The sequence below is a fragment of the Mustela nigripes genome, chromosome 13, assembly GCF_022355385.1.
Source record: "Mustela nigripes isolate SB6536 chromosome 13, MUSNIG.SB6536, whole genome shotgun sequence".
NCBI lineage: Eukaryota > Metazoa > Chordata > Mammalia > Carnivora > Mustelidae > Mustela > Mustela nigripes.
In genome coordinates this window covers 69,981,383-70,004,128 of record NC_081569.1, presented here as the reverse complement: position 1 = coordinate 70,004,128, position 22,746 = coordinate 69,981,383, and the positions used below count along the sequence as shown (strand labels likewise).

At 39.4% G+C, this 22,746-nt stretch overlaps 1 protein-coding gene across 4 annotated transcripts in view; it reads left to right on the top strand.

Moving 5' to 3' along the window:
• Positions 1 to 22,746, top strand: part of MYO5A (myosin VA) — a 196,726-nt gene that overhangs the window by 156,451 nt on the left and 17,529 nt on the right. The window contains exons 26-33 of one of the 4 annotated variants that reach the window (XM_059372844.1): positions 1,537 to 1,680; positions 2,124 to 2,177; positions 6,140 to 6,367; positions 10,999 to 11,099; positions 14,341 to 14,421; positions 16,179 to 16,377; positions 18,681 to 18,755; positions 20,001 to 20,094. In XM_059372844.1, the coding sequence (XP_059228827.1) occupies positions 1,537 to 1,680; positions 2,124 to 2,177; positions 6,140 to 6,367; positions 10,999 to 11,099; positions 14,341 to 14,421; positions 16,179 to 16,377; positions 18,681 to 18,755; positions 20,001 to 20,094 (976 nt within the window). The remainder of the gene's footprint in view (positions 1 to 1,536; positions 1,681 to 2,123; positions 2,178 to 6,139; positions 6,368 to 10,998; positions 11,100 to 14,340; positions 14,422 to 16,178; positions 16,378 to 18,680; positions 18,756 to 20,000; positions 20,095 to 22,746) is intronic. The other 3 variants (XM_059372846.1, XM_059372845.1, XM_059372847.1) reach the window with 3 other exon arrangements.

Sequence of the window (22,746 nt, the reverse complement as noted above, 5' to 3'; positions counted from 1 at the left end):
GCTGCTTCTCCCTCTGCCTGCGGGTCCTCCTGCTCGTACTCTTGTTCTCTTTCTCTTTTTTTCTGAAAAATAAGTAACATGTTAAAAATATATATATACTTTGTCCATCTAATTAAGTTATTGTTAGTTCTCTCTCTTTCTAACTAAAACAAAGAGACTCTTTATCATCTCCATTAAATCTAATGACACAATTCTTTCTCTTCTTACCTCATAAAAGTTCAAATCTGAAGTCAACAAGGTAGAACACTTTTGGCAGTCTCAGAACTTCCATGATGGTGGTTACTCTTTCCATTTGTTCAGCTTTAATTAGTCTATCTTTATTTACACTAGTAGCTCTCACTGTGATTCTGTTCTAGAAGCAGCTGACATACTTTTCAGATGCTCCTAGGTTATCTTTCACTTTATTAACATTTATTAATGTTTTAGTTTTCCAGTTTCTTCTCTGTGATCTCAATATATTTATGCTGGCACTTCACCATTTCAAAAATCATTTTTCTTGAATAGAAAAGTAGTCCATGCTCATTGTAAACAATTCAAATATAGAATGTGTAAAGGAGAAAATGAAACTTTCCCATAGTACCTCCCATTCCCCAAGATAACCACCGATGGCCTCTAGATTTCTGTATGCCATGTTCTAGGTATATTTAACTGTCATGTGCAGGGACATTTGGGTGGCTTAGTTGGTTAAGTCACTGCCTTTGGCTCAGGTCATGATCCCAGAGTGCTGGGATCGAGCCCCAGGTTGGGCTCCCTGCTCAGTGGGAAGTCTGCTTCTGCATCTTCCTCTGCCTGCTGTTCCCCTGCTTCTGCTCTCTCTCTGTCAAATAATAAATAAGGTCTTTAAAAAATTTTTTAAAGAAGTCACGTGCATTTGATTTTTTTCCAATTTATTTATTTTCAGAAAAACAGTATTCATTATTTTTTCATTTGATTTTTTAACAAAAATAATATCATAATATAAATAGTGGCTAGCAACTTGTGTATTCCACTTAAAAATTTTATCTAGGTCATATTTATCCACTCATATATATCTACTTCGATTTTTAACAGCTATAAAAAATTTTATTTTGATTATACTATTGTTTAAGCACTCTTCTATTGACTGACGTGGGTTTTTTTCCAGTTTTTTACAATTATAAAAAATGCTGCAGTGAACATCTTTTTCCATACATTCTTGTGTACTTATGTAAGAATTTTTGTAGGATAGTTCTTAAATGTGTATTGTTAGATTAAAGGGTATACACTTCTAAATTTTAATAAATACAGCAAACTTGCCCTTTTAAAAGGCCTACTTATACCTCCACAAGTATTATCTAAGACACTGTTACTTACACATGGCACTATTGATTTTTGCCAATCTGACAGGGAAAAAGTAGCACCTCACTGTTTAATTTGCATACCTCTACTCATTAGCTGTGCGTGTGGACATGTCATTCTTTGGCCATGTATATTTCTTCCGTAAGCTAGCCTGACTTTCTATTGCACTGGTCATTATTTCTGCATTGGCTTGACCATCTTCTGATTTCTGGGGTTTAGGAGCCAAGTGAGAAGAAGGTGCCTCTGGACATGTCACTGTTCCTCAAGCTTCAGAAGAGGGTCACAGAGCTGGAGCAGGAGAAGCAGGTGATGCAGGATGAGCTGGACCGCAAGGAGGAGCAGGTGCTACGCAGCAAAGCCAAGGTGAGCGAAGCCCCACCCCACGGCCACCTGCAGACTCAGCTCTGGGCGTGGCTTTTCCTGCAGCTCAGCCTTTATCCACGAAGCATTTGATTCGTATTGCCAGGGCTAAATTCTCCTCACTGTTTTCTGCAGAGCAAAGAAATATTCTGAGTGAAAATGTGACAGTTAGGGGCGCCTGGGTGGCCCAGTAGGTTAAGCCTCTGCCTTCAGCTCATGTCATGATCTCAGGGTCCTGGGATCGAGCCCCGCATTGGGATCCCAGCTCAGCGGGGATCCTGCTTACCCCTCTCCCTCTGCCTGCCTCTCTGCCTACTTATGATCTCTCTCTCTCTCTCTCTCTCAATGTTAAATAAATAAATAGATAGGTAAAATCTTTTTTTAAAAAGTGACGATTGAAGTATAACTACTTACTTATAAAGTTTTTAACTCTACGCTTTCCCTAGGAAGAAGAAAGACCACAAATTAGAGGTGCAGAACTGGAATATGAGTCACTCAAGGTAATGGAAGTTTCTGCCCAAGGCTTCAAATATCTTGTTTTAGCAAGCAACCTGCTCAGAGTTTCTCTTTTTTCACAGAGAACATCCTTAAGGGCACTCAAGGTTTTAGCTTCACCCTTATTCAGGCATTACTTCTAGGCTTGTGTTGTTTCTTTTTGTAGAATCTCTTCCATATAAGCATGAGTTCAGTCTAAGCAGAAACAGAAGCAGTGGCCACCATTTGAGGCGATAGAACGTAGTAAAGGACGTTGCTTCTAGTGACAGACTGCCTGGGTTCAGATGCTAGATCTGCCATTATATGGCTGTAAGCAAGTTATGTATCTTTTCTGTGCCCCAGTTTTCTCATCTATGAAATGGGGATAATGATACTGTTGATAAGACTGTCATGAGGATTATATAAAGTATTTCATATAAACTGCTTAGAATAATGCCCAGCATGTAGTAGGTACCCAGCAAATTTTGGCTGTGATCATTATGCTCATCATTTTTAAATGCCTTTACTGTACATATCAGCTCTAATTCTTTTTTTTTAAATTACCATATAATGTATTATTAGCCCCAGGGATACAGGTCTGTGAATTGTCAGGCTTACACACTTCATAGCACTCACCATAGCACATACTATCCTCAATGTCCATAACCCAACCACCCTCTCCCTACATCCTTCCCCCCGGCAACCTAGCTCTAATTCTTACAGTAATCCTGCAAGTCAGTATTTTAGTTCTCATTTTACAGATAAGGAAATTGAGGTTAAGAGATACAAGTAACTTCCCTAAGATCACCCCACTAGAAACTGACAGGAGCAGGATATGAACATACATATCTTTGGCACGTATGTTTAGAGCATACTCTAACCACCAAACCCCACTGAAACTATGTAGTTATAGAGAAAGATAGCTAGGTGTTAGTTTGCTAGGTATTAGAGTGAGATGTATTCTAACTTATTTTTTAGCAACTTTTGAGAGGAGAAAGATGAAAGTAGAGAATTATCTCCTTAATGGTTGAAGGCAAAGGCTGTCTAGGCGGTACTATGTGTCCCAGAGGAGCTGAACATGGGAAAGACTCTGATTAGGAAGGAACAGGAGTTCCTGGAATACAAAGCATCTTGAGTAACCCAAGAGTTGAGGTATCAAACAAACAAGAGCCCATTCCTGGGTACAGAGTAGGTTGTGGGCACCTCGCAGGCTCAGTTGGTAAGGCATGTGACTCTTGATCTTAGGGTGGTAAGTTCAAGCCTCACAGTGGGCGTAGAGTTTACTTTAAAATACAAATTAAATAAAAATAAAATCAGGATAGATTGTTCTTCACTAGGCTTCTTCTTTGCTCTCCAGAATTAGAACGTTTTGAGCCCTGTGAAGTTTGAGCTATCAGGTTATCAGCTAGCAAGACACCTCCAGCTTTAAAAGTTTTCTAGGTTGTTAATTAAATTATTAGTTTTAAATTTATCTTTTTCAGACATCTTCTGCTTGTGTTTATTTTTTACGGTTTTCTTCTTTTGCAAACTATAGTCTAGAACAGCTAGAAAACTATAGTGAGGTTTATGATTATAACCAAACCTAAGAGTTAGAAAAGCCACAAAATAGTGTAAGGAAACTCATTATTTTAAAGTACTTATGTGTATTTAAGAATTCCTATGGTCCCGCTGAACTGTCGTGAGGATGTTTGTATTATTTTTTTTTCAATAATATTACTTCAAGTCTAGTCCTGATACATTGTTTCCTAATAGTGTGACATGGAACATAATTAACATTAATAGGACCCTGTCTGTGGATTTGTCCCTTCCCATGGTCTGGAACTGCTGATTATTGCTTCCTTTTGAGGCCAAGTGGCATTGGTATAGAGAATGCCTGTTCTCCATGCTCTCCAACCTACAGTTCCTTTATCAACCCCTTCCCTTGAAGATAGTTAGAACTCTTCATTTAATAAATTTAGTAAACACTTGACTAATAATACGTCATATTTACTTTATAGTTTGAAAAGTTTTTCCTATACCTTATCTTATTTAGTCATTGTCACAACTTCTAAGATAAGTTATTTCCTTTTTAAAGATTATTAAACTGAGGCTTAGAACAGTTAAGAGATTTACTATCAACTTGTAGAGTCTGGTCTTGAATCTACGTCTCCAGACAGAAGGAAACTTTCTAAACACCCTAAGTTCCTATCGTTATTTGTTTGAAAATCAATTTTTACCCCCCAAATACTATTTTTAAATACCCTGATGAGCCCTTCACCCTCTCTAAATTATAACATGAATAAGTTTGTTGTTCCTTCAATAAAAGTACTGCTTAGGTAGTGATTATGCTTGCAGAGAAAGAAAAGAGTAGCAGCAAAGGGTCATCTCTTGTATTCTGTCTCTCTGTTGCCTTTTGTACCCTTTGTCTAGAGGAGCGGCTCATGCTGTGGGTCATACAAGACAAGGATCAGATGGAATGGAATGGCACAGGCCAACAGAATGGGAGCAGTATTGTTATCTCCAGCACTTTTCCATCTGCCTGTCTCACACAAAAATGGACAAATAAAGACATTCTTTGTAGTATGTTAAAAATTGAAGCCCAGATTGGGGGTGGGGGGCAAGTCAGAGCCCCCAGGTATTAGCTCAGTATTTCTCAGAATGTGGTCCCTGGGCCAGTAGCATCAACATCTCCTGGTAACTTACTGGAAATGCACATTTTTGGGCCTAATACCAGACTTCTTGAATCAGAAACTCTGGGGGTTGGGCCACGCAATCTGCCCTCCAGGTGACTCTGCTGCACTTTAAAGTTTGGGGAACCCTACATAGGAGCTCAGTGTCCAAGTAAAAAGACGTTCATGTTTTCTGTTGCAGAAGTGAGTGATACAAATCGGATTACTAGTTGGTGGGAGACTGGTGAAAGGAAGGATCCTTTATTTTCACATAAGAATAGATTACTTCATGAAAGAAAGGATTATATATTCTTACACTAGAAAAAGAAACTACAGATAGAACTGTTGAGAGTTCTGGTATGGTGCTCTAAACCCAAGGTGGTTTCTCTGTTAAGAAACAATAAAATATTTTATCTTTTATATGTAGAAGTGTCTCACTTCTGCTACCATAAGGCCTTGTGGAATGTGCTGAACGAGATAGCACGAAGCTTGCAAATGCCTGCCTGCTTCAGCCTTCCCCAGCCAGTACCCTGAGTATTTGCATTTTGGGGTCAGAACTCTATTCTGGGTTCCCATTGCCACTGTTTGAGCAGAGTGTACGGAGGGCAGTGCGAACCGGTGACAGGAGGATGGCTGGTAGAATGTGAAAGTATGGAGGGGAAGGATAAGTATGGCCATCTGGATGACACAGGAGCCCGTCCTTTCCTCCCCCCTCCCAAGATGACTTCTGCCAGCAGCTTCACAAGCCTTTCATACACATGTCAGAGTGGTTTGAAAAATACACTGGTTGTCATCAAAACACTAAATGGAATGGTATTAGTTTAATGATATGGTAATTTTTTTATTCAAAGTTACAAGTCCAAGATTTCAGTGGTCTTTCCATTCTGTTTTACAAAGGAAATAAAAGGATGCTACTCAAGATTTCAGGGTTCTGCTCATTTGAGCCATTCAGCAGAAACCACCTGACTAGCTGAACTCTCATACTTGCCCTTATATTTACCTGCAAACAAAAACCTGGGCTTCTGAGGACTGGGCTGAACTCCCCCCTGGGGACTCAGCAATCCCTCCAGGCCTGTGACCACACCCAAGGCAAGCCTGAAATAAATGTGACTCTGGAATTTGGGTTGATGAGCAAACTGCCATTCACCTTGCTCAGTGGCACCTGATGTCAGCTTTCTTAATTTGCAGAACAGAGTTCCCATTACAGCCTGGGAAGCCGTTCACCATGGTACCTCAGACAGTCTTTTCCAGCACAGCTCTACCATCTTGAGGGCATCTTGAGTATTCCAATGTAAAGCTGAGGATAACAGCAGTGAACTATTCTTTGTCTCTTCATACAGCGTCAAGAGCTGGAATCAGAAAATAAAAAACTGAAAAATGAGCTAAATGAGCTACGCAAGGCCCTTAGTGAGAAAAGTGCCCCAGAGGTGACTGCTCCGGGCGCACCAGCTTACCGTGTCCTCATGGAGCAGCTGACCTCCGTGAGTGAGGAGCTTGATGTCCGCAAGGAGGAAGTCCTCATCTTGAGGTCTCAGCTGGTGAGCCAGAAGGAGGCCATCCAACCCAAGGTAAGCACGAGCAAGTGACCAAAGTGAGTGTCTGGGGACTGGCCTCTTTCTTTTTATCCTTTCCCTCCAATTTATAATGAAGCAAACCGAGCATTTTTAGTCTAATTAGCGTTTAGTCTAAAGGATATTGTCATTAAAAAAAAACTCAATGTTGCTTTAAAACTGTTGCAAATGCCAATTACAGTGAGCAAAAAATAAATGAAATCCCAGATGATCTTCCAAGTGTTACATCTCACTCATGAGCAAAGGGCTTTTAAAATTAATCTTTAAGTAGTACTCTGGCCATGATAAATTTTCATCAGGAATAAAATTCGGGGGGCGCCTGGCTGACTCAGTCGTTAAGCATCTGCCTTTGGCTTAGGTCATGGTCCCAGGGTCCTGGGATTGAGCTCTGAATTTGGCTCTCTGCTAGGCAGAAAGCCTGCTTCTCCCTCTCCCACTTCCCCTACTTCTGTTCCTTCTTCTCTGTGTGTGTCTCTCTCTCTTTGTCAAACAAACAAACAAATAAATAAATAAATCTTTTTTTTTAAGAAAGTAAAATTCGGGGTTACTGGCCGGCTCAGTCAGAAGAGCATGTGATTCTTGATCTTGGGTTCATGAGTTCAAGCCCCACATTAGATGTACAGATTACTTAAATGAATAAATCAAATACATAAACTCTTTTAAAAAAGCAAAATACTGTTAAGTACAAATATCCATAAATTGTCTTGCTGTGGGAAGGCATTAAATATAACTTTAAAATTACTTGTTGAAAATAGTCCATTTAACTGGAAAGATAACATATAAAATGGTTAGAAGTGAGATCAATGAGTAGAAGTTTCATGGAGATGATTTCTGCTGACTTTAGGGAGTTCTGCCTAAAATGGGGATCTAACCCAATTGGGGAGGGGCTGTGTGTAGTGATTCAACAGAAAGGAACCCATGCCAGAAGGTAGAGATGTCCCTCCAAAGTCCTTCCTGCACTCAGGTATGAGACCCAGCACTGTGTATTAGTAAAAAATGGGCCTTTTTGTCATTTGCCATCAGAGGGACTCTGGGTAATCATCTTAAAGCCTGGCCTGTGTCCCTGCCCATGTTCATGCAGCAAACAAAGTGTTACCAAGAATTAGACAATCAAGTATCCCAACTGCATGACATACCATATAAAAAATGACTATGATACCTAATGAACTAGAAGATCTGAGAGTACTTCTCTTAGAAATGGTAGTTCTGCCTGTGGTTAAAATGCTGAAACTGCGTGCAACATTTGGATTTGAGAACAGCAGCTCATATCTGAGATCAACACTGATCCAGAAAATATCAAATTCTGAAAACAAGATATTTGTGACTAAGCTTGGAAGGGAAAAAACATCTCAGGAATTAGTGGAGTTACATAAAGGAATGGACTTTTTTATTTTAAAACAAATCTCAAACCCATTCAGTCTGAAATGAGAAGATTCTGAAAGGGGAATCTCTCCTTGGCCTGGCCCTGTATGTGTCTCCTTCCCCAAGACTGTCTCAGTTTGGTTCCCATGACTACCACTGTGGTTAGGCCTTGAGATCAAAGACTCTGTTTGCATACCAGCTGGAGCAGAGTCCCAAACTCACCATTCCTTTTTCTGGTTCCCTTGTGACAAAGTAGTATTCCCACAAGAAACTTGAGTTAAAGTTAAGGGAAAGAAAAAGAAAAATGAACCAAGGGGCATAAAAACAATCCAGCTAACAGAGCACATAGCTCTGGTATCACATGTTCTCACTCACCCAGCTCACAACTAGCTGGTCTCTAGTCCCTAAAATGGACTGGTCCTATCTCACCAACACCTCTGCTCTCCAATTTGTTCTTTGCTAAGAAAAAGGCCCATGACACAGATGGAGACCTTTCAGACCCAAGGCTGTCTGTCCTACTCAGCTTCCAGTCCCAGACACTCATCCTTGCACAACTCCTTTGCAGGGCAGTAGTGAGTGACGCCCAGTGAGGTAGGTGTTAATCCAGCTCAGCCAATCTAGTTCAGCCTCTCTGAGTATTCTGGAAGGCTTCACTGGGACAAATGACCTCCTATCAGAGCTTAATTGTAACTCTCACACACCTAGCATAAGAATTTTACCCATATACGTTAGCAGGAGGGTCGTTTTCTCACATACTCAAAAATTAGAAAAACCAAAACAACTCAAAAATAATTTCAAGCACTTGTTCTTGAAAATTAAGAATTATCACATAAATATTTATATTAATGTCTACCATATGCTGGTTCCATGAATGCTAATTTTGGGGTTCTTATAGTTTGCTTTTCTCTCATTGATGGTTTATTTATGGAACTAAAGGTTCATTATTTTCTCCATTTGTTTTTTTGTGCTTGCTGACTTGTGATTTTCAGGATGACAAGGTAATTATAAAATTTTCAAAAAAAATTTGGTAAATACTTCTTTGTAATCCTAAACTTTAGTTTATAAGTATTCACCCAAAATAATGCGATTGATGCTTCTGGCCATCAAGTCTATTTTGATATTACAAGTTGATTTCCTATTTGAGCCCTCTCTGTGGCAGTGGAAAAATAATGGTGTAGTAGGTTTCAGTTTGGATCACAGGGAGATCTCCATGATTTCTAATTCATAGTCAGTTCTCTGACCCACTCTAACAGTAATGGTAGGCCATCCACAAACATGGGGACCCAGGATAAGAGTCCCTTAACTTGGAGCACACCCAAAAGCATAGCTGTCCCACACTTTTATAGAGCAGCTGTGAATTTGTTGGCCAAGGGTGAGACGGAGCCTCAGGAGTAGAGAACAGCCTCCCTGGAAGGGGTAGGATTTTCCTACATGGTGCAACCGTTTCTAAACTTCTGGTCACTGGCTTGGGGGAGACAGACTTTCAGCTGAGAGTTAGGAATGTCCTAGTGCTGGTGGTCCATGTCTGATCCCATGCCCCAACCACCAGTTCTTAGGTAGGGTAGGCAAAAAGGGGAAATAGCTGGCTGCTTACCATCAGGAAAACAGCATATCAAGAAGCTCATCTTTCCTTTCGATTAGTTAATATAGGATCAAGTTACCTAATTTATTGAAAGTTCAAAAGTACATCATGTAGGTCTTCAGATATCAGAAAACACAAACAGCATTATTTAATATAGGGACTGGGTCTTTGAGAGTTGCTATTTAGATGTTAAAAATCTGAGTTTGGTCCTTTGTAGAATAGAAAAATTCGCTTTCATAGAAAGAAAAATATTTTCTATGAAAGACATACTAAAATATATATAAATTGTAGCTAAAGAAATGCTTCATGCGGTGTCTAGGGAAAGATTTTTAAAATTCAGTAAAATATAAGCTCTTATCAATAGCTTTTATCAGATTATATTTGGTCTTCTCTGAGGATGCATTTATAAGCTCACAAAAAGACACTGTAAGGAGAAAAGTGGGATTTTTTTTTAAGTATATTCTTATCAAGAACTGTTCTTGAACTTACCTCAGAATTGGTCTGTAAGATCATGTTTTTTGAAGTATATTCTATTAAGTTCATTGTGAGATCTGCCTTTGGAGCAAACATTGACTACCAGATCAGACATATACTATTTAGACAAATAGAATGGACTCTTGGGTTCTAACATGTATTATTCTCTAGAGGCTATCGAGCAGTAGTGCTTAGTCTGTTCTTGCCCTGGTTTGGGAAATACAGAGAATAGCTGAGTAGAAGCAAGATTTGGAAATTATGTTGGTTGTCAGATTAGACCAAAAAGGAAAAATAAAAAAAGGAAGTAAAGATGTTAGCAGAAAAGTGCTTTTTATATAAAATCATTGGTAATGCTGACCTGCCAGAAATGTATTTCAAAAACTTATATGCCATGCTATAATGTAACAGAAGAAAGAGTTGAATAACGGCAGATGGTAGATATTTACAAGGAGCTAAATCCTTCCCGTTCATATATATCTAAATATGTGAGAAAAAACTTCTAATTTTGCTAAAGCATATCATTTACCTTTTTGTACTGAGTTTTTAATTGAATAACGAGCTTTATGTCAAACTTTACAGTGTTTTACTGGGGCATTTGTTTTTTTATAACTAGATGGGAAGTAGTGGAAAGAAGAGCTTCTGTTCTTTGTTCATTCAGTAGTTGCTTGGTTTAGCCAGTTATTGTTCTAATGCTTTGTGTATACTTGGAAATATATCTATATTTTTATATATAAAGTATATATACATATATTGTGTGTATATAGACACACACATAGATGCACACACACACACACACGCACACACATTGAAGTATATATATTATAATAGCATAGACCAATTATCAGCAAGGACATCAAGGGACTACTTAATGGAATATATACATATTTGAAATAGATATATATTTCACATAATGTAAAACACACACTGCCCATCAGTGATTTTATTTACAGGACAGTAGTACTCTAGAATCTCACCACCTTTATAGCAGAGCTGGAGGGATTTTCAAGGGAGAAACTGAAGGTGCCTCTTTCTCTTAACTGCCTATGCCCGACCACCCCATGGAGTTGCACGGGGCTAGGCCGGTGCTCTGGTGGGACAGAGATGTGGAGGAATGCAAAAACCCCCTATTCTGGAGGAAAAAAATTGTTATCTGTGCTCCAGATTTTGAGCTGACTGTGTTAATGTGGAAATGTGTTGTTTTCCTCTTCAGAACACAATGACAGATTCCACAATACTTTTGGAAGATGTACAAAAAATGAAAGATAAGGGTGAAATAGCCCAAGCATACATTGGTTTGAAAGAAACGAACAGGTAAATCCATTCTCTTTTTATTCACTTTAGTTTAATCATAATCATGTATATCTTTAGGCTTTAAGCCAGCCTCTTGTATAGTAAGTCAAAGTGTTTATGTATTGCTTTATTAGAGATCCATTGACCTTGAGAGGGAATTCAAGATTTCCAACATATTCCCAATTAAAATTTCATTTTTAATATAAGGTAGCATTATTGATGAGAGTTGTCAGGGGGTATGTTGTTTACATCAAGGGATTATATTTCTGTATATTTAGAGTCTCCATCTTGAGAAGAAAACCAGTTGTTCATTGTCGAACTGTCTTGGGTAGTCACTTCCACTTTTTGTTCAGGATGGTTGGTTTTTTGTGAATCCCAAATGTTAGGGACAACTTTAGCTTTCAGTAATGAAATCTGGTGAGGAAAGAAGTAATGAAGTATCTGAAATCAACTCACTGTTGGCCATATCATTCTACAAGTGTACCATGACTTCTAGGATGGGACCTGACATTTAAGATCAGGTATTTGTCACATTTCCCAAGGTGTTCTGAAAAAAATCCTAACCCTAGTTTTAACCTATTTACTGTAAACACGAGTGAGGTTACAGACGGCACTTAGCTCAGTCACTGTACACCTAAGAGCTTCGGTAGGCTGACTGAGGGTGCAGGATGTGCACCTAAATGATGAAACTTTATCGAAGACTTTCTCTATAGCTGAGATGATCACCAAGTGGTGGCTCATCTCTGGAATTCCTTTAGTCTTCCTATCAAACCCAACCGAGCCTCTGTGCCTTCGGACTCTGAACTTACAGGCTACATGCTTAAGAAAACATGGTCAGTGATGAGCACAGACAAGGACAGTTTTGGGGATTTGTGTATTTAGTGTGTGGTCTAAGTCTCCTGATGTGTAGTATCAGGACTGGTGTACAGAAATACATGTAAGGTACTTATTATCTTGTTTTATGGGTGAGAATGGAGAATGCTTAAAAAGTATTTGATTAACCTTAAATTTTAATTTGTGATATAAATTATAAGCATATCTTCTATCTAAGAGTGTGTTAGTATAGGAAGAGCTCTATTACCCTGTCTATCCATGCACTCTACTCTTTAGTCACCAGATAATAGATTGCATACCCGTTTCATGCTCAGCCCTATGCCATACACTGGGAATATAGCAGTAAGGAAGGTAAATGCAAACTCTGTAAACTCTACAGAGTTTGTAGACTGTTGGGGAGGTAACCAAGACAATTTGGACTTCACTCCAATGACAAAGTTGTTGAAATGTTTTAAGTAGGAGAATGATATGATATTGGAATTTTAGAAAGCTGCTCCTGGTTTTTATGTTAGAGAATAGATTATAGTAGAACACGGTTGAAGGCATAAAGACCAGTTAGGAAGCTCTTACTGTAATTGAATGACTAATTACAGTGACTTGACTTGGTTGGTGGCTGTTGAGATTGAGAGAAATGGGACACTTTGAAAGATACATAAGATACCTAAGATGAGATCAGTAAGCCTTGTGGCTTGGATTTTTGAGTGAGGGATAGAGAATCCTAGAGGGTCTGTGGTGAATACTTGGTTGGATGTGGTAATACCATTTCATGATGCTGGGTCTGCAGTGTGGGGAGGCACAGGGTGGAGATGATCAGTAGATTTATAAATAATGAACTCAAGGAGCTAGGAAGACATCTAAGGAGAGAAACCCATTAGGCAGTTGAACATCTAGATCTGGAATTGGAGAGCTATGTGGGTTGAGATATAAATTTTGAAGTCATCAGTGTATAATAATACATTTGAGACCATAAAAATAGATCAACCCTCCAGGAGGAGATGGTAAATAGGAGAACATTCTCTGGAATGTGCTTTCTGTACACATCATATTAACAAAAGTCTAGTAGGAAGAGTAAAAGCCTGGGCTCTGGAGTCAGATAGGCCTGGTCTCTCCTACTCACCAGTGTGTAGCCTCTAAGGTATCTTATTTCTAAGCCTCAGTGTCTTCCTCTGCAGTGTGGCAAATAATACACAATGGTTACTAGGAGAACTAAATGAAGTAATACATGTGGAAGGGTGTGGAATGTGTCTGATGATAGATACTTAAAAATATTTTTATACGCCAGGTATAAAAAAAACCTGTAATCAACTTTGTCATTATTATTTATTATTTATACATACTTTTAAAAGAGAGAGTATGCACAAGAGAGTGAGAGTGAGTGGGGTAAGGGTTGTGGGCAGAAGGAGAGAGAGAATCTTAAGCAGGATCCATGCCCAGTGCAGAACGTGGAGTCTGACACCATGCTTGATCTCATGATCTTGAGATCATGACCTGAGCTGAAATCAAGAGTCAGGTGCTTAGCCAACTGAGCCACCCAGGGGCTGCTATACATGCTTTTAATAAAATGTGTCACATGTTTCATATTAAAGCAGAGGCACCTGGGTGGCTCAGTTGGTTAAGTGTCTGCCTTCAGCTCAGGTCATGTTTCCAGGGTCCTGGGATTGAGTCCTGTTTCAGGCTCCCTGCTGAGTGGGAAGTCTATTTCTCCCTCTCCTTCCACCCCTCTCCTCACTTGTGCTCTCTTTGTCTCTAGCATACTATCTCTCTCTCTCAAATAAATAATCTTAAAAAAATAATAGTGTAAAAGCAGTTTCCCCAGATTTTAACATTAATTTTTGACATGAAAAAATCTTTTTAACAGTTGTGTCAAAAAGCTGAGAACTTCTTAATTATAAGTTACTCCTTTAAGAATTTCTTAAGACAGTTTTAAAAGCAAGAAAGCAGATTTTATTAAGCAATAACAAGTTCCTACTCAGAATACTTAGAACTTAATTTTGACATGGATTGTGAAGAGTACCCCATGAGGACAATCACTGAAGTTTTCATTCTGTATGTGTATGACTGTCATGGTTGATCTCAGTCTCTAATAAGATAATATGTAATGTATAAGCTCACTTTGCTAGCTGAATAAAATGCTAAAAACGGAACCTCTTTCTCACCTTTTCAGTCATTTCTTATTCTGTAGGAAAAGTAGCTCTGGCTCCATGATTATTGCTTTACTTTCTATCCATTGACATGCGATGTTACATGTTACCCATTTTTAAAAAAATTAACCAGAAGTAATTTTTGTGATAATGTCTTACACCCATGTGTAATTAATAAACCAGTCTTGCTGACTCAGTTGGAATACCATGTGCTGATCCTGACCATCATCATCTCATGACCATCCTGTACCCTTGTGTTTTGCATTGTTGTTCCCTTTGCGTGGAAGACTCCCTGCTATGGACTGCCATGAGTTGAATGAGGATGGAGAGCTGTGGCTGGTTTATGAAGGCTTAAAACAAGCCAACAGGTTATATTTGTCTCCTCAAAATGGAATGTTATTAACTTGTTGTTTTTCTTACTAACAGTGGCCTTCTGACTTTAACTCCTATGTTTCTTCTGCTTTAATTGTCTTCCTGGGGGAATTTCAGTCCGCCCAATACCTTCTTAAAAACTCTCTCCATTAAGGGATGCAGTTAGAGCTGAAATGGATGGATAGTGAATATAAGAATTGCTGCCCATGAGTGAAGGGTCTTCCCTTCACATGCAGAAATTTCTGCATATCTCACTAGGAGTTGGAAAACAAAACAAAACAAAACCTTTCAAGGAGAGCCCTAACTGCAGGGAGAGATTAACACTGATTACTTAGTGGTTTCCTGTTTGGAATAATGACCAATCTCAAGGACATGAGCACCCTTGGCAGTGAGCCTGCGCCCTTACGCACAGCACCGCGCTGCCCAGCAGCAGTGTTGCACGCCTAATTTGGGATTCTCTGTGATTACTGTGAAACTCAGACATTTGAAACCACAAATCAGGAGGGTCTCCTGCATTGCTGAAGTTGAAAATAATTACCTGAACTCAACATGTTAAATGTGTTTAGGGGAAAGCAAATAAAATTGGAACAGCAACAGCTTTCTAACACAGACACTCATCTGCTCTCAGGATATTTGTATCTTTCAGATCTCATTAAAATACCATGTTAGTGATTAAATTTTAAAAATACTTAACTGTTTATTCAAGGGACTCCTCATTCTGCTTTGTTTGTTCTAATCACAAGCCATTGTCATTAACTCGGTGGTGTTTTCAGTTTATGTGCCCTTGGAATTTTATAATCTCTGAAATATTTTTAGTCTGCTGTTAACCGTTTACTTGCCATGGCGTCAGTAGCTTTGCCCAGCAGTTGATAACAAAGGAGATAAGGATAAAAGAACGTCTTTCTTTTCTTCCTGTTAGTTAATTCCTAACAATAACTTTGCTTTGTGTTTGGAAAGGGGATGAATACAGAAGTGGGGTGCACAGTGAAGGCGGGATGCTGTTTCTCCCTGGTATTCTCGCGGCCGACCCTCTGGTTTGCTTACAGGCACGGCTGACTTGTGTGCTTGCTGAGAGAAGCCATAACTGCTTTGTTTGTCCTATGAGCATCTGTGTTTTAAACCGCATCGTGTTAGGATTCTGTTATTGATGTGGAAGCTTATGGGGGAGAGAGAAAATGACAAATTTAAAATACATGTATGTGAAATTTCAGAATCATCTGTCTGGATTTGGGTAAATCTGTATATATTTCAGAGTCCCACTCCAGCCTTTCTGTCCTCCAGAGATAAGAGTAGAAAGTAGAAATGGGACCCTGGTCATACCCTCTGCCTGAAATAAGTAACACTGAAATTCTTAAAGACATATTTAATCAGATCGGGACTTTGTAATCTTGCTTGTCCTCTACCGTGCAGAGTTATTCTGTGGCAAATGTACTGTCTTTGACAACTTAAATGCTAGTTTGTCATCATTCCTTATAAACTTTTCAAAAGAACCTAAACCTGACTGTCTCTTAGGGCCTTTGAGAATTGTTATATTTGTAGCATGGTCCACAATTCAGAAAGATACAGGAGGGCAATTCACTTCTTTCTATTGCTGGCCCTTGTTTGAGCTTCTTGACTTTAACGAAGTCAAGTTTGCACAAACACTAAAAATTCCCCGCTTTTCCTGCCCGTGAGAATGAGCCTAACGCCTCACACACAGCCAGCAGAGCCTCTCATGTCATCTCCCTTTCCTACCTGTGTGGCTTCTCCTCAGGCTCCTGGAATCCCAGCTGCAGTCCCAGAAGAGGAGCCACGAGAACGAGGCAGAAGCCCTTCGCGGGGAGATCCAGAGCCTGAAGGAGGAGAACAACCGGCAGCAGCAGTTGCTGGCCCAGAACCTGCAGCTGCCCCCGGAGGCCCGCATCGAGGCCAGCCTGCAGCACGAGATCACCAGGCTAACCAACGAGAACTTGGTAAGCAGAGGTGCTGGGGCCACACATCCCACCGCTGGCGGTGCCTGGGCCTGCGGGACCGTCCCAGTTTCTTTTTGGTCAGACACATCTGTTTGGGCTGGGAAAAACTTGCTGCCCAACACTTGATACCCTTCTTCTCCAGCAAAGACAGAGTAAGGAAGATGTGATTACGTGGGTAGAAACGAAAAAAGCACAGGTTGTGTACAGGTCATGTTTCTGACAGAAGGCTCGGGCACGTCTGGGGGGGCTCCGGAGATCTCCCTGCACTGTGTGCTGGGCTTTGTCATCCTCGAGAACTCAGGTGACCTGCTTCCTCCACGTCGGCGGCAGATTCTCTGCCATTGCAAGGAGGTTTGCTCTGTGATGGTCACAGTAGAGACCGGGGACAAGCTTTGTGGATCTTTGGTTTCCAGGCAGCCAGCGAGGCCCTTCCTGCTCCATCTCCAGCGGGCAGGCAGGGGTTGCAGTTATGGTCAGGGAAGGGAGATGGCAGAACCATGCAGGGCTTTTGCTTGACGTTAGCCAGAGCTCTCAGGGCAGGGTGGAGGGACATTAGGATTTAAGTTTATACATTTTTTATTCTAACAGAAGCACAGTGAATGAGACTTTTTTTCCCCCTTGCCAGATTCTGAATGCTGGCCCAGAGTCCAAGTTATTTCTTCTTCCCTTTTTTTCTTTCTTTTACAGGAAGTATTTTCTAAAATAACTTTTATTACAGATTTGTAAATCTACTTAAGTTTGATAGATACATTTGTTACATTAAAAGTCATTGAAAAGTTATAATTCCACATTCCTATATAAAATCTATATTGTAGTGTTAGCCTGGTTTTGAGAAAAGCTATTTAGAAGTGGTATTGAGTTGTTTTGTTTTGTTTTTTTAATTCAGGGTTTTAATGAACTTTAATAAAGCAGTTTGGATTTTCCCTGAAGATTTAACAGTCTGAGTTACTATAATTAACTCCATTAGTGATCATTTACTAGTGTCATCTCTTCAACCACCTTTTGTATTAATTAGATGTAAAGCCCCAAAGTTTTCTTTTTCACTGTCTGTCCCTCTGAAGGCAGCTTGCTATGTGGGGGTTCATTGTGGAAATGGGAGAAGCACGTGAGGACAAGTGTTAGATTCTTTCCAAAGTGACTGAAATACCACTAATTTGTGGGGGAAAATGTTTTGAATCATGGAATATTTTTGAAATGTCATTTTATTACTCTCAAGTATATTGTTGCTTAAGTTAAACTAACAGTGCTTTATTGCCTGAGAATTGATAAATATACTGAATTATAATAATTGATCAGTGTATAAATTCTGTGCTTATAAATGACTGTTCTAAAATAGAAGGCGAAACTGTGAAATCGAGATGCTTCTGGATGGCAAATTCCCAATTGTTTTGCTAAGTCAATTAATCATTTCTTTTGCAACCTTGTCTGCAGTATTAATTTTCTTGGCAGTTTTTCATAGCTAATACGACAGTAAATTAAGCTCTTAGATTCTGTGGGGTAGAGTATCGTTCATAAGTTTCTCTGAGTTTTAGAAAACCCTCTGCAGGTCAGCTGCTTCCCATACCTCCCCGACTACTAATTCTGGAGAGTGGTTTCAAAGTTAAGTATAGGGAATAATCCAATTTTCAAAACCATTATATAGTTTCTCGGTCTTAATTGTGCATCTCTTTAGGAAACACTTGAGCAGAATAGTAAAGCCCAATGGACCCACGCTTAGTATTTTTGGAAACTCTACCCTGCATAACCCACATACCCACCTACTTCCTGACATAAACATGAAGATGGCCTTTCTTCCTCCACATGTGAACATGCTCCACAGGCCTCCCCCATGCTGCCTTGAGGGAAGGAAGACACACAGCTTCTCACCAGCCTTGCCAACTTCAGGCAAGAGTGCCAACATTGCCCTGATTCTCACTTCCATTTTATTTGCCTTTCTCACCCTTGTCACTGCTGCTAGCTGCAGAAAAAAAAGTACAGCAACTTGTGAGCAGATCCAAGGAGTGAAATAACCAGCTTTCTTGGAGGAATATGGGCCGTTGCTCTGTTTAACTGGCTAACTGATGGCGCCTGAGCCACAGCCTCTGAGCACATGAAAATATATGTGTATGTGTGTATTCATATAGAATTCAAATCCTCTGTCCTGGAAAGATCAGAAGGCAGTGGCCAATGACAAATCAGCCTTTTGAGTACATCTACTGTCATTATTTGTGTTGTAAAATATTTTTAAATTGATTTTGCTGAGAGGTCACATTCCCCTCAGAGACACAGAGAAAAACAAATATCCGTTGTGCCTGTTTTTTCAGTATTTTGAGGAATTATATGCAGATGACCCTAAGAAGTATCAGTCCTATCGGATTTCACTTTACAAACGGATGATTGTATGTAAACTCAGAGTGCATTTCTGTTGTCTCCCTCGCTACCTATAGCCTCTCTTACTGAAGAGCACCCTGCTGCCCACCCCTCCTCAGGAATCTCTTCAAACACTTTCACGAGACCTGTTTCTCCCCACAGCAGTCTTATAGCCGGTGGTGTCACCTCTGTCAGTGTCCTGTGTCCACTGTCGCGTCGGGTTTGTTATTAACACGAGGCTTACAGTGTGATGGAAGCAAAATGGGATTTGAAAAACAAAGTCAAATCCCAGAAGCTCTATTGAACCCTCTGAAATGTTAGCAGCTCTTCTCTTTGGTCCAGTATCTAATTCTGCGCTGTCTGGACTGGAAAGTGAATGATTATTTGTGTTTGCAGATGCTCTCCTTCACCACAGCACGGATAATGACCACATACAGGCAGCACTGACTGACTTCTCTCCTGAGCTAGGAGTCTGCTGTTACCCACTCTCTTCTTATTTATTGATCTCTTAACACTGCCTGTGATTTGAGAATTCTTGATTAAATAGCCAGTCATTACAGACTTTTTTTAAACCCTCTCCCCTTGAATGTACTGGGTTCTTTCTTTCTTTCTTTCTTTTTTTTTTTCATATATAGCATTTGGAATTGCCCTCTTTTTCCTCTATAAGAAAAAATTTTGTCGCCTGTGAATTTTTATGGGTGTGTTATGCTACCTGCCACTTGGATGTAGGTCAGCAGATCACTCTTTATCCTTTCTTGGTGGTTATTTTTTCAAGTTACCTTTTAATTCTCCAAGGCTCTTAAGTTATAGGACTCATGTCAGCCTCTCCAAAGGGTGGGTCTCCCACACGGGTGTCAGTCAAAACACCCAACCTAAGTTCAGCCATCCTTAAAACTTCCCACGGAACTTTTTGAGCATCTATCAAAATTTATTTTGCCTCCTCCCCCTTGAGAGAAAGCATTTTACTAAAGATCAGTACATTTTATGAGCATTTAATTGTTTTACCCACATAGAAAAAGACTCCCCAGCGAGACCGCTATCCATCACGCTGTAAAAGATTTACTGTAGTGTGTATTTTAACATTTGGCTTTTATTGTAGCTGCGTTTCCATGCCTGCCAATTTTAGCCAGGTGGTGGCTCCACCAGTGAGCATTTCTGGAGCTTTTATGTAAAACTAACAGCGTTGTGCTTGTGATTTTGTGTCTGCTTTCCCTCTGTGCATTTTAGAAGGCCCATTTTGATTTTTCTGTTTTATTTCTCATTTTAATCTTTAGGATCTAATGGAACAACTTGAAAAACAAGATAAGACTGTTCGGAAACTGAAAAAACAACTGAAAGTATTTGCCAAAAAAATTGGTGAACTAGAAGGTATTTCAACATGTTTTTGTAACAATTGCCAAATCTTGATTTTGTTGTCTATACCAGTGGTCCGACAGGTGTGCATGCAAATATTATGATGATAACGGCAAACCTGACCTCTGTGGAGTGGAAATTTCCATTGTTAAGGAGGGAAAAATGTTCTTTGCGAAGAGAGAAAATTTACTCAACAAGATTCTAATGACGATCTTCTATGTGCTAGATGCTGTGCTTGGCAGTATAACACAGAGGTTAAGCACTTGGATTCTGGAACCAAGGTTCTTGGCTTCAACTCCCAGCTCTTCTATTAGTCATCTGGTATTGGTCAAGTTACCGAACCTCTCTATGCTTTATTTCCCTACTTGTTAAATGGGAATGATCAATGTTAAATGATGTTTACCTGACAGTTTGTAAGGAGGAAATGAATAAATGAGTGTAAAGTGTTTAGTGTATTTCCTGACACATAGTAAATACTATATACAACTTAACTATTATTATAATTAAAGTTAGTATTAAGGATGCTATCGTGAGCAAGACAAAGTCTGTGTCCTCAAAAAATCTAATGGAGAAAAAAGAGAAACAAGAAAAAATGAATTATGATTATAAAGAAATAAGATTTTTTTAACATTTCATGATTTATATATGATGATGGGAAAACACCTTGAAAAAAATGATCAAATATCAATTGTTATTGTATACAAATGAATCTTGTCTTTTAGATTAGTGTGTTCCTTCACTATATACCTAGATGCTAGGGGTATAGCAGTGAATGGAGATAAAGCCAGCTTTTAAGCTTAATCCAACAATATTCTTTGTTCAAGAGACTTAGAGATCCTCTTTGGAATTGCCTTCAACCTGTGCAGTTTTGATCAAAAGGGATACTGTGCGGTCTGACTACCCCGCTGTTCTCTCAAAGTCACTCAGAGTAGTCTGGAATGTTTAGAAGGGTCTCCCATGTTAACTCTGTGTGGTTTTCATTCTTGCAACATGCCAGGTCTCTCATAACTGTCCTTGCTGTTTGGTCTTTCTGCTTCTCTTGGTGAAGTCCTGCTCATCCTTTGGGACCAAAGCCATATGTCACATTCTCAAGAGCAGCCTCTCCTGATCACCCAGACAGGCTTGATGGCTCTGGCCTCTGTGTACCACAATGGCTCACTTTTTTTTGTGGTTTTCACTGTCACACTTTCAGTAATTTTTCTGTTTGAATCACTGGCTTTCTCTATGGAGATGAGCTTCCTGAGCATAGGGGACTGCCTTTTATTTTCCCTTATTTTCATAGCACCTAGGAGCACCTAGTATAGTGTCTGATCTATCATAATCATTCATTGAATGTTTGTTGAATGAATAAGTAAGTTCCCAAAATATTTAGAATGGCAACATAGATGTTTACTTTGAAGAGGATAATACCCTTTTGGTTGTACAAATGCTGAAATATTTGTTTAGAAGTCAGACAGGTTACTTTGCAGTCATAATTTATTTATAAACCTTTAATATTACATGACTCATACATTACACTAAAATTTTGAACCTCCAAATCACTCACACATGGACTATAATGCCTATGAACAAAACTTTAAAAAAAATTTATTTGGAAAACATTTCTGCTCTTAACCCTGCTCTTAATTATGTCATGAGAGGATAATTAGACAACAGATAATTAGCCTGAATGAACTGATTTTAAGGATATTAATTAGTAGATTATTTTTTAAACTTCTTTTTTTTTTTATTTATTTATTTGTCAGAGAGAGAGCGAGCGAGAGTGAGCACAGGCAGACAGAGTGGAAGGCAGAGTCAGAGGGAGAAGCAGGCCCCCCGCGGAGCAAGGAGCCCGATGTTGGACTCGATCCCAGGACGCTGGGATCATGACCTGAGCTGAAGGCAGCCGCTTAACCAACTGAGCCACCCAGGCGTCCCTAAACTTCTAATGATTTTTTCTAATACATTAGTAAAATTTGGCTAATAGCAAAGCCACTTATTATTTTAAGTTTTTATTCAGCTTTCTTTAATATGTATATTTTAATTGAGATAGGTTACAATATTTCAAAATGTCAGCAATTTAAGCCATTTTCCATCAGAAATCTATCTCATTAGTTAAACTACCCTGCCGGCTGTGTTCTCAAACCTATAAGTAGCATTTGAGAAGGCCCTTCATAGGTTCAACAAAAAGACACCATATTCTTAAGAAAAGTTATATTTCAAGTTAAATTATATGTATCTAAAGAATAAAATGAAATAGATGTATATGACTTGGGCTCATGCTGAGTCCTCCTCCTCCAAATTAGAGACTAAAGGCAACAAGCTCGAGGCGCCTGGGTGGCACAGTCTGTTTGGCGTCTGCCTTTGTTGGGTCATGATCCCAAAGTCCAGGGATGGAGCCCAGCACCAGGCTCCTTGCTCAGGGGGGAGCCTGCTTGGGCTCTCTCTGTCAAATAAATAAAATATTTAAATAAAATGAAATAAATAAAATAAAAACAAGCTCTTCTAATATTTTCTCTTACTATTTCTATATCCTCCACTATACAGAAAAAACAGGGAACTTTCCACAACAAAAGTACCTTTTAAGAACTAAAAGTTTTCTTGCATCTTTCTCTAAATATAACATACTTTACATTCTTCTGGTTTAAAATGGCAAGATTCTTGCCTCCTCCTATGGGCTACCCTTAC